The sequence below is a fragment of the Quercus lobata genome, chromosome 6 (genome assembly GCF_001633185.2).
Source record: "Quercus lobata isolate SW786 chromosome 6, ValleyOak3.0 Primary Assembly, whole genome shotgun sequence".
In the NCBI taxonomy this organism is placed as follows: domain Eukaryota; kingdom Viridiplantae; phylum Streptophyta; class Magnoliopsida; order Fagales; family Fagaceae; genus Quercus; species Quercus lobata.
Genome location: NC_044909.1, coordinates 11,008,877 through 11,021,473, shown reverse-complemented (window position 1 = coordinate 11,021,473; position 12,597 = coordinate 11,008,877). Strand labels below are relative to the sequence as shown.

The 12,597-nt window shown below is 32.7% G+C and overlaps 1 protein-coding gene across 1 annotated transcript; it reads left to right on the top strand.

Annotated features, from left to right (window-relative positions):
• Positions 1–1,381: 1,381 nt before the first annotated feature.
• LOC115950507 (major allergen Pru av 1-like) lies at positions 1,382–2,364 on the top strand. Its single transcript, XM_031067699.1, has 2 exons — positions 1,382–1,649; positions 1,869–2,364. Exons 1-2 carry the CDS (start codon positions 1,466–1,468, stop codon positions 2,165–2,167), a joined length of 483 nt encoding a protein of 160 aa, XP_030923559.1. The 5' UTR covers positions 1,382–1,465; the 3' UTR covers positions 2,168–2,364.
• Positions 2,365–12,597: the final 10,233 nt, after the last annotated feature.

The window sequence follows — 12,597 nt, the reverse complement described above, 5'->3', positions numbered from 1 at the left end:
TCCATGTTTTGATTGTCTATATTGTTATTACTATGAGAAAGTCATATTGCTACTCAAATTTAAAACTTGGTGTGTTATCCTCATATTATGGTCTTTGTTTATATATTTGCAGTTTATATTATTTTTGAGTGTGTGTGTGTGTGTGCACATGTGTGTGTGTATAACTATTGGGAGTTTTGCCTTATTAATTTAAAAATTATAAATTACTTTGTAGGTTTTGGTAACCATGCACTTGCAACTTAATAACGTTCAATGTTAGACAGCACTTCTAAACTATGGAAAAGTATAAAAGTTAAATATTTCATAATTTTTTTTCAAAGTCAATAATTTTTCTGTGCATCATACGGATTAGCAACTAGTTGGCCAAAATGGCAAAACACCCATTTCTTACAAACTTTCCAGCAAAATGCCCCCTGTCTGAAACTATTTAGGGATATGCCCCTGTGTTGAAACTTGATTTTCTAAAAATCGAGTTTCAAATGTAAAACTTGATTTTTGGACACTCGAGTTATAGCAAAATAAATTTTTTTTTTTTTTTTTTTAAAAAAAAATTGTGGAACTCGAGTTCCATGAACTCAAGTTCCATTCAAGGAACTCAAGTTTCTAGTGAGGAACTTGAATTCCTAGAAAATATTCAAGTGGAACTCGAGTTCCACAAATTTTTTTTTTTCAAGTTTTATTTTACTATAACTCGATTGTCCAAAAATCAAGTTTTACATTGAAACTCAATTTTTATAAAATCGAGTTTTAAAATAGGAGCATATCCCTAAAGAATTTTAGACAATGAGAATTTTGCTAAAAAGTTTATAAAAAATAGGTAAATCCCTATTTTGGCCGCAACTAGGTAGTATAAAATTTGTACATCAAATATTCTTTACGCACACCATATTTTTCACATGGTGTGCGTAAAGAATGGAAAGTTTTGATTTGAAACACTCTTGGTCCTTCACTAATATATGAGCAAATACACATATTTATCTATTTAGCTTGATGACATGGTCAATGAATCCAGTCTTCAATCGTAAGACCGCCTATGCTTTCGGATTCAAGATGCTCCATTAATAACTCTTCCCAGATTGTCACAAAACTCATGGTACAACTAGTTTTTCTCCAAACTATACCTAAAATAAATCTAGAGATGCTGAAATTTTCACAATATTCTTATAACCGCTGACGTAATCCGTTGTAATTGATATGTAATAAAAATAAATAATGTTAATAATAGACTCGTGTGAAATAAAGACAAAAATTTCACATGGTTTTGATAGCATTTGGAACAACTTCTAAACGTGCTTCCTTTGACTATAAATTATTATCGAAACTTTCATGCCACGTAACCTTGAGCCTCCTCACTCTATAAAAGCTACCCTCTACTCCGTTACTACTCACATCTTCAAAGCTCATCAAAACACTCCTTAATAGTTCATTTTTTCTTTGATCACTACAAAACTCTTTTTAAGTCATCATGGGTGTCTTCACTTATGAATCTGAGGATGCCTCTGTTATCCCCCCAGCTAGGCTTTTCAAGGCCTTTGTCCTTGATTCTGACAACCTCATCCCAAAGGTTCTACCACAGGCCCTTAAGTCCACTGAAATAATTGAAGGAAATGGAGGACCTGGAACCATCAAGAAGATTACCTTTGGCGAAGGTCAGCTTCAATATTTATATCTAAGATGTAAATTGATGGTATTTAAAATTACATTTGAGTGAAATTGACAAAGAAATTGCTATATGTGACCACAAGACGTAAACAAGTCCAAAACTACAAACAAGATATTAGATTTATTTTTTTTTTTTTTTAAAAAAATTTTCGGGTTTCTTGGCATATGATAGTAAAGAAGTAACAAATCTTGTCTATATTTTGCAGGCAGCCATTTGAAACATGCAAAGCACAGGATTGATGCGCTTGACCCTGAAAACTTTACATATAGCTTTAGTGTGATTGAAGGTGATGCTTTGTTTGACAAGCTAGAAAATGTTTCTACTGAGACCAAGATTGTGGCAAGCCCTGATGGAGGATCCATCGTGAAAAGCACCAGCAAGTACCAGACAAAGGGTGACTTTCAACTCACGGATGAGCTAATCCGGGGAGGTAAAGAAAAGGCCTCTGGAGTTTTCAAGGCTGTTGAGGCCTACCTCGTGGCACACCCTGATCTCTACAACTAAACCTTGTGTTTATTTATGTTGGTGTGTCCCATTGGCAGTTCAGGTTGCGGCTTTTTCTTTTTCTACTTTTGTCTAGTCAAATTTTGTTCTTTGGCTTGCTAAATAAAGAAGTTTGCGCTTGTCATTATCTGCTACCTTGTGAAGTTCAAGTATTGTAAGTGAATAATGTGTTTTTGTTTCAATAAATATATTTAATGAGAATGAATCATTTATTGCTTACAAATTGTGAGTACATTTATTTCTCTTGGGAAATCCAAACAAAAAATTTAATTTCCAAGTTTTGAACAATTTAAACATCTTTAACATTTAGGTGCAGAGATCTGCATTGCGGCACTTAATAATAATACATAAATCATGATTTCCAAGCTGTTAGCTATGAAAACTGCTGGCCCAAGAAGCATCCGTAAATCATCATCCCTATCCCAAAGAGAAGAAAAGTCCCTGTAGAGTGTTGTGTAAAGGCAAAAGCAATGCAACTGATCACTACTACTCCTTAAAATTTAATGCAAAATGCACTCATCCATCCATTACATCTGATATTCACTTTTTTAGTGTAGAGCATGAAACGTTCCTATCTGTGATGTGATTCTAGGACACTTGTTATCGCAAAGGGAGAAACTACACATGTTTACATCAAAAGAGTTCCAAATTGACATGATTTTTTTTAGTTGTGAAATCATGAGTATCATCATATTCAACTTTCACAATTTTGACGTTCAAAACATACCGTTAATATTGAATTTCATGTTCTACATGTTCTTAACCAAAAAAATAGAAGCTAAATACCATAAAAGGTAAACTACATATTTGGTCCCTATCATTTACACCATATTTCAATTTGGTCCCTAACCTTTCAAATATGTTAATTTGATCATCTAACCTTTTCAGTATCATGTTAATTTAGTCTCTGTTATTATCTCTTGGATAGAAATTGTTGACATAACAAACAGCTAAAATAAAAAATTAGTTTCCATTGATGTGGCAATAAACTAAAATTTTATTTTGACTGTTTGTCATATCAGCAATTTTCATCTAAGAAATAATGGAAGGGACTGAATTGACACAACACTAAAAGGTGAGGGACCAAATTGACACAATTGAAAGGTTATGAACTAAATTGCAATATGGTTGTAAAGGATAGGAACCAAATACATAATTTACCCTACCATAAATTATACTTCACAATAGTACCCAAAATAATCCCTTCAATTTTGTAAATGAAGAGTAATAATTAAACTTTGTAACACACTCAACTTTACTAGGTCCCCTCAAAAAAAAAAAAAAAAAAAAAAAAAAAAACCTTTATTAGGGGTTTTGACATGTTTTTAGTTGACCAAGTTATCTAATGCATTAAAATCGAAGGATGGATTCACAATGTATGTGGATAGGTTTTATCACATAACCTGTCTAGGTGCATTGAACAAATATTTTCCGTAAGATAACCAAGTAGATTGCGTTGGCCTCTTTTTATAGGTAAATCCATTAGCAGGATAGATAGTAATGACTGTGATGAGTTTGAGAGCGAGCATTGGTTCCTTCCTTTCACTCATTTATTCATTTAAGCTTAAGGGTATCCCCCCGAAGCCCCTAGGTGCTTGTTCCCTACCTGCCCTAGCACACAACTGCTTCCACTGTCTATAGGATACTAATTAGTCCCTTCACTTCCTAATTTCATAAGTGACTATTGAGACTTCAAGTGACACCCTTTAAGAAACTAAAGGGATGTTCTTAAGGGAATCATAATCGCATTATGCAGTCATCTCCCGTGTATTACGCTTGAAGACAAAAAGGTAATAGTTGTCCTAGTGATAGGGCAAAAATCGGGGGGAAGGACAAAGGAAAGAGCGATGCCTACATTAAATCAATTGATTCGTCATGGTAGAGAAGAAAAACAGCACATAGACCGTACTCTAGCTTTGGATCAGTGTCCTCAAAAGGAAGGAGTATGCCCACGTGTTTCAATGAGAACACCAAAAAAACCTAATTCAGCTCTATGTAAGATTTCACAGAATCGATCCCCCCCTTTTACTGTACATAAATATGTGGAGCTCAGCGTGTTTGGAAACACGGGAGAATGTTTTTTTGCTGATATTATTACTGACATTCAATACTGGGTCATTCGTAACAAACCTATACCTTTCCTATTTACTCGACGAATTAAGGGGGTTGGTTTACGGGTAAAACCTCTGTAACTTCATGGTACAGATTGGCAAGTTCCTATTTGGAAGGTTGCAGCTTCTTTCTTAACCACAGAAGTTTCTACTTCTGCTAGGTCTTTCTTCCACCCATGGGTATCGCCGACATAGACTAAGGTCGGGTGGTCAGGAAGGATGTATGTGAGGCCAACTACTTCCTATTCATCAAAGATGAGTGCAACTTTCCAATATGAAGAGAAGGAAGTCCGACTGGTACCAAAAAAAAAGCAATTGTGAATTGAGACCTATTCTTTGGCCTGTTTTCATGTAGTTTCAGAAAACTTGCAAGTCACGGATTAGTGCGTTCTGCGCCACCAGTAGCCTAAAATCAAAGGTGGCGTGGGTTGATCTCTCTGGTTAAGGCTGCATTCATTTATTCAACTTGACACGTGTGAAAGGCTTACTCTCCTAGTGGCTCGGTTTGGTCTTGCTCCTTCCCCACTAAATCACAATGCGCTATGTTAATGTATATCATCACCTCTATTTATCAATATATTTATTATTATTACTATTATTATTATTATTATTATCATCATCAATATAAACAGTTATTGATTAAGTGACTAACATATATTAAGTTCACTTTGATTCAGGTGCTACCAATTAAGATTAAGATGTTGAAATCAACCATGATATGATATTTAACTTTTAACATCAAATGTTTTGTTTTTGTTTCTTAGCAAAAATTAAAATAAAATGAAATTGTTGTTTCAATAAATGTTATTTATAAGGGGGATTTTCAATGCAACTATTAGGCAATATTGTTACAATCACAACTCTTTTATAAGTCACAACTGAGAGAAAATTCAATTAGATTTCAAATTGGATTTCAATTAGAGTCCAATTTTTCCCCATGTATCCCATCTAATCTAAGTCTTTAATTTTTTGTGCCCAGTGAGTTAATTCAGTGTAAAATTAGATTTCAATTAAAGTGTAATTTTGTGCCACATGTCCCATCTAATCTAAGTTTTTTTTAATTTTTGTGTTAAGTGAGTTAAACCATAAAAAACCTAATCATATATCTAACTCTATATATAAAATTAGAGAAAGAGAGAGTTTGAATGAATTTATATTTATGAGCCATTTTTTGTGTAAGTAAAATTAATTCAAATTTAAAATTCATTTATGTAATATATCATCAAAATTGGACTTTACTTTTGTTAGTTTTTCGATACAAATTTAATTGTTTAGATTTTTGCTGTTATTTTTTCTTTGAACTGATGAGCATATTTTTTATACTGATTCTATTAAGATATTTTGTATGTGAAAATCTTGGACATAACAAACTTTAATTGAGTTTAATGATCTCATGCGCCTATCTCCATATAATTTAAGAAATACAATTGAACCATGATATGATGTTTAACTTTTAAAATCAAATGTTTTGTTTTTGCTTCTTAGCAAAAATTAAAATAAAATGAAATTGTTGTTTCAATATATGTTATTTAATTATAAGGGGGTTTTTCAGCAACAACTATTAGGCAATATTATTACAATCACAACTCTTCTATAAGTCAAAACTAAGAGAAAATCCATTTACATTTCAAATTGGATTTCAATTAGTGTCTAATTTTGCACCATGTATCTCATCTAATCTAAGTTTTTAAGTTTTTGTGCCCAGTGAGATAATTTAGTGTAAAAATTAGATTTCAATTAGAGTGTAATTATATGCCACACGTCTCATCTAATCTAAGTTTTTTTAATTTTCATGTTAAGTGAGTTAATTCAATGTAGAAAATGAAGAGTCCAATATAAATAAATCATAAAAAACCTAATCATATATCTAACTTTATATATAAAATTAGAGAATGAGAGACTGTGAATGATTTTATATTTATGAGCCTTTTTTTGTGTAATTAAAATTAATTCAAACTTATAAGTCATTTATGTAATATACCATCAAAATTGGACTTTGGTTTTGTTAGTTTTTCTATACAAATCAAATTGTTTAGATTTTTGTTGTTATTTTTTATTTGAACTAATGAACATATTTTTTACATTGATTCTATTAAGATATTTTGTATGCGAAAATTTTAGAAATAACAAACTGTAATTGAGCTGAATAATCTCATGCTCATATCCCCATTCAATTTAAGAGAAACAATTGGACTAATTTATTATTTTATTTTGTGTTGTATTTAGTAGAATTTCAAAGGCTGTGATTGTGAATTTTTTTTTTTTTTTTTAGAGGAAACGATAGTAGATTTTATTAATTAAGAAATATGATATACAATGGGAAAGAGAAAGAGGGACATATGACCCCCTTTTTCCTCTTTTGCAACACTAGCATACGCTAAAGTAGCACGATTACATCATAAACAAAGAAAGAAAAGAAACAAAGGAAAAAATTCAAAATCCAAACTACTGTAAGAAAAACGAGTCTTCTCTTGAATGCCCAGAAAACCTGAAAAACTACCAAACGACATCTTCCTGGTATACATGGACATCAAAAAGAAGAGTTTTTTTTTTTTTTTTTTTTTTTTTTTTTCATGCTCAGCATGGCTGCCCTGCAACCTCCATTGATCCCATAGTTGACACAACACCTTGCTCATTCTCCACAATTTTGTGTTTCTTTTTTTTCATAACACTAGTAGCCTCCTTAATCAAATTTTCTACTTGCTTCCTTTTATGCCCAAGTTCCACATCAACAATTGAAGAATTAATAAGAATCTGAGATATTGTGGTAAGCCTCTTCCAATTCTTCATTGTTTTCGGGCTTCCAATTGTAGACTCCTCCACAGACTCAACTTTTTTTGGGCTATACAAAGATTGACTCACACCTTTATCTTAATTATCACTTCTTTTGGGCCAGCTCTTACCAGTATTCTTGTTTCCTTGCACGTTACCACAACCAACCTTAAAACCTATCTTTGATCCCTCAAAACCCGGTGGAGATACTTGCTCACCTTGTTTCCCCTATTAAGTCATGATTGAGGATGACAGTATCCTCATCCATGACTACCACCTTAATCAAATTAGAGGAAATCACACTATCAAATGGAGTCACTTTTGAATTTGAAAAATCTGAATCAATTTGATGGTGCCATTGTGGTTCATTCCCTTGATTCTCGACCTCCACATTTATGGGTTTTGATGGTTCAATAACTGCTCCCACCATGATTATAGAGTTAGGCAATAACGCACTTGGAGAGGATATTATTGAATCTTTATGAAATAAATGTTGTTGTGCAATTGTCAAGCTTTCCGTTCCAATTTCCTTAAACTTCACCATTTCCTTATCTGTATTCATGCTCCGTTTAGGCCTAGCTGTCATCGGCACAGTATCAGTTTGGACGTTCGGCTCTCCTTGTAGGCGTGGGTTTTGCTGGTCAGTTCTTGAAGTCTCTACTCTACCCCAAAATCCTGCTTTCATCCATTCCTCGTATGGCCTGTCTTTCGGTATCATGTGTACTCACTTTTCGACATTCCTTTAATTCATGCCCAATTCTTCCACAAGTGAAACACACCCTACCAACCACTCATATCGAATCGCAACTCGGACTTCATCTCCCTCCGGGCTAACAACCTTCCCCCCCCTCTATAGAGGTTTGTCCAACGGAATCTCAATGCGAACCCTAAGAAAGCGAGCCTAGTCTGATTTGGAGGCCTTACAATCCACGTCAATAAACTTCCCTAACCCTCGACCAATATCCTGATCGGCTTCTTCATTTATGAGATCAAAGGGCAAGCCCCATATGAGATCTTCTATTACCTCTCAATAGTTCTAAGATCTCGGGATTATGGCATACTAGTCTCTTTGTTTCTTCTCTTCTCAAACAGAGCTCACGAAGATCTGTTCTTGGTAGGAGCTTTTCTTCTCACTCCAGGTGAACTCTTTTTCTCTTTTTTCCCTGGCTTGTCTAAGGGTGAAAGAGTTGTGGTCATTCAAGTCGTTTCAGCCTTCGGAGTGCCAATATGGACTCGGAGTTCTTGGAGCATATTCAACAAATGAAGTTAACAATAGATGAAGAAGAGTCTATAATTGTACGCCCAGTATGGAGACAAGAGATTTTGGAGGAGTACTCATTAAGTCTTATAGGACAGTTTCTTACTACCAGGTCCATCAACTCTAGGGCAGCGAAAAACTTATTACGGTTTATGTGGAAACTAGGAGACAATCTGAAGATAGTGGACGTCGACGATGGGCTCTTACAATTCAAGTTCTCAATTGAAAGCCAATTATTGTGGGTTTGGAACAATGGTCCTTGGTGTTTTGACAACCAAATCCTAGCTCTCCGGTGATGGGAAAAAGGCATGACTGCTAGGACAATGAGTTTCACGCATATAACAAGCTGTGATTATGAATTGATATTGTATGTGTAGTATCTAGTAGTGATTTTCAAAATTATATATGTAATACCAGTGTAATGAAAAACTTGACGTAACTAATATCATGAAAATTGGAAAGAAAAACCATTTTAGTAACTCCAAATGTCCTGGTGGAACTAAATGTCCTATATGTTTAATAATCTAAGCTAACATTAATAGCATCACTACAATTCACTATTCCCATACATAAGCACAGGTACATACTAGTTTTTTATAATATTGCAATCATAATTTAATACCTTATAAAATGTGAAAAAAAAAATGAAATTCAATATTACTTTATATGAATTATGGGAAAAAAAATTATTTAAAGATACTTATGGGTCTTTGTGAAGCACATGGTTGGTCATTTCATTCAACTTGATTTCAATAAAATACAGATTTGACAAATGTGATGTGTCAAAATTGTATTTTATTACCAATAAAATACTTGCTTCTAAATAAGTTGTCTTTGCTTTGGCAAACTAGGATCCTGTGAAAGAAAAATTATTACTTTCACATTGCACACTCCTTATACATCATTAGTATAAAATGTGTACATCAGATATCTACATTTTTAAAGAAATATCCATATTTTTCACATGGTGTGTGTGAAGTATATATAATTTTGAAGTATACGAAAGCATAGGTGTCCATGAAGTATATCTATTTTTCACATGAAAATAAAAAATATAATAAAAACAATGTTAATAATAGACTCATATGACAATGCTATAAATGGTAAATACTTCAACCAAACTTGTCATGTTATGAAAAATATTTGAGAAAAATTTTATCTGTAGCATTAAGAAAGACTATGTTAAGGAGTACGAAAAACAGTTGTTGGAATTTTTCAATTTAAATTCCTTATGAGACACATCCTCTCTAAAAATAGATAAATCCCTTATACGACTGTCGTTTGTTCTCCTTCACTAAACCATATAACAGAAACAACTTTGCAATTAGCTTCAAAAGCTTTCAATAATAAAAAATTCAGAATAATATTGTTGTGAAAATACAATAATCCAAGATATGTTTATAGCCAATTATAGTCCTTGGTGATTGAAATTTGAAACTTTTAAAAAGTTTTCAAGTCGTTTATGACCAATTGTAAATTTGGGACTTTGACAATTTGCAAAATGGTGCCAGGTTGCATGTGGGTTCAATCAGTAGCGTCCATATTGATCCATACGGTCCACACGGCAACACTTGTTGCGTGCTTCAGCAATGTCCTGCTTCTAGAATTTCTTCTAAAATTTGCCCCAGCTAGCTTGGATAATGATATTCAGAGAGTTTTTTTCCTGTCAAATTTTCACATACTTTTGACTTGCTTTGAACGATTCCTCTTGCTTTGACATGCTGCAATATTCAAACAGCACCATCCATATATATATACGGCTATAAATTAACATCAATTTGACAAATTACGATTGCTCTAAAACTATGATATATTATTGATAATCTTTAAAGTTTAAATATATAAAATTGTAAATTTAGTCATTTTATTATTAATTCTAACAATATATTTTTTATTGTTTTCAAAGTTTAAATTGATAAGAAATTATTAATTTAATCATTTAATTACTATTATTACTATAATGATAGTTGTCTAGCATTAAATCAGTTGACTTTCTTTTTTTTTTTTTGAAGTATTTTCCAAATGTAATTTTTTTACTAATATAAAAATTCCTATAAAACGTTATGATGTTGATGTCCTAGTCATATAGGATAAATTCAATAAAAAATATTATTAAAAAAAAAAGTAACTCTCTGATTTAGAGGGGCCACTTTCACACTGTGAACCTTTGCGCCTTTGGCCTCACTGCCTCAGCCTACGAGTAAAATAAAGTAACTCTCTGACTTTCCCACATCCCAAAAACTACAAATCAATCTAGCATCCCAATTCATCCTAGGAGGCTAGCTAGTACTATCATTTTCAAACCATCAACCAGATAATCATGGGTGTTTTCTCTTATGAAACTGAGATCACATCCGCTATTCTCTTTTTTATTTTTTAAAATAAAAGTTAATAATTATGGCAGTTAGTAGGCATTTATTTTGATTGACTTTGCATAACTATATGTTTTGTCAATTAAAGAAAACTAGTTGCAGACACATGCAAGAAAATAAACAATAAGTTTTTATTGTAATTTTATGTGTAATTTTTTTTAAATTTTTTTAAAGATAATTTGTTTTCTCTAAAAAATAAACAATTTTTATTCGGTCCAATTAGGTCTATTTCGGTCCAATTTGGTCCAATTCAGTCCACTCAATCAATTTCGGTCCCCCTTTAGTCCATTTTAAACTAATTGGTTCTTAAATTAATTCTTTTTGTAGGTTTTCTTTTTAAGTTTAACTCAAAATTTCTTTTTCTTTTTTTCTTAATTTTTGGGTTTAAAAGTATGAAATTTTATTATATTTGGAGCTAAACTCTTTAGTTTTGAGTCATAATGTATAAACAAAATATTATTCGGTCCACTAAAGTTCTATTCGGTCCATTCAGTTCACAGTGGCCCTATTCGGTCCACATTGCTCCTATTATGTCTAGTTTAGTCCTATTCGGTCCATTATGTGCACGTTGGTCCTATTCAGTCCATTTTGTCTACTTTGGTCCACTTCAGTCCTATTAGGTCTATTATGTCCATTTTGGTCCTATTCAGTCCAGTCTGTCTACTTAGTCCTATTTGGTATAATTTGGTCCTATTCAGTCCATTATGTCCATGTCGGTCCTATTCAGTCTATTCATTCTTATTCGGTCCATCCAGTCCACCTGTTCCTATTCGGTCCATTTGGTCCTATTCTATCCATTTGGTCCAATTCGGTCCGTTCGAATCACTTCAGTTCATTTTGGTTCACTTCGATCTATTTTTGTGCACTTACATAATGGGAAAATATAAATCTCAAACTTGTAATATCTAAAATCTAAGAATAGCATTTATTGCTGTGACGCTTTTGTTAAACCATATTAATATAACATTTCAGTCCACTTCGGTACAACTAAATTTAAGTAAAAATCTTTCTATAAATATACAAATGTAATCTTTAGGGCAGATATTCATTTGTTTTAACATTGTTACTTTTGAATGAATTGCATGAGGTTGGTTATACATTTAAGCAAAATAAATAAATATATACATATATGTATGTATGTATGTATGTATGTATGTATAATTTTTATTAAAATAAATTGTTCAAATTATTCATTCACTTAAAAAAGATTATCATAATAATCAAAACTCATATCAAACTTATACTGAATATGTATAATTTATTCTCTAAATTTTATTGTAGAGAGAAACAGAGACAGAGACAGATAGAGACTGCTTGTGATAGGAAACTAAAAAATACAACATCAAATCGTATGAACCCAAAACAGAGTTTCAAAAATCACAATGATTCATCAATATAAAGTAGAGTTGCAAGAAAAAAATTTAAAAAAAAATCAAGAGAAAGAGAATAACAATTTTTCAATAGAGAATATGAAAGAGAATAATAAGAAATTTATAGAAAATAATATAAGAAAAAAAGTATAAAAAAAAAATAGTAATAAACACCGAATTATCCACGTCATGTTAAATAATAAAATAACATTTGTGGGGCCAGAGAATTTGTGGCCCCGGCCCACTTTCCATTAGGGCCCAAGGCCCGCGCCAAGGAGAGTAGTTGCCGAGAACAAGTAGTGAAAATCCAAATGGCTTAGAGATGCAACCGAGGATGACCCTATCCTCGGCATTCCGAGGACCAAAAGGGAATAACGACACGTCATCAAAGACAGCCTCCAAAGCGCTCCCAGAAGAAAAGGCGAGTGGAATGGGACTCGTACGGGAGTGCAGTGTGGGAATGGTTCAAGGAAAAGACGTCACCTCCGCATTGAATGCGCCAACAAACGTCCTAGTCACATTAATGGGAAAAGACCCCTGAACAGTG

Excerpts from the sequence above, each read along its gene's own strand:
- LOC115950507 (XM_031067699.1), top strand. The coding sequence starts at position 1,466 with ATGGGTGTCTTCACTTATGAATCTGAGGATGCCTCTGTTATCCCCCCA. Across the intron at positions 1,650-1,868 it reads GAAGATTACCTTTGGCGAAG|GCAGCCATTTGAAACATGCA; the intron begins GTCAGCTTCAAT and ends TATATTTTGCAG.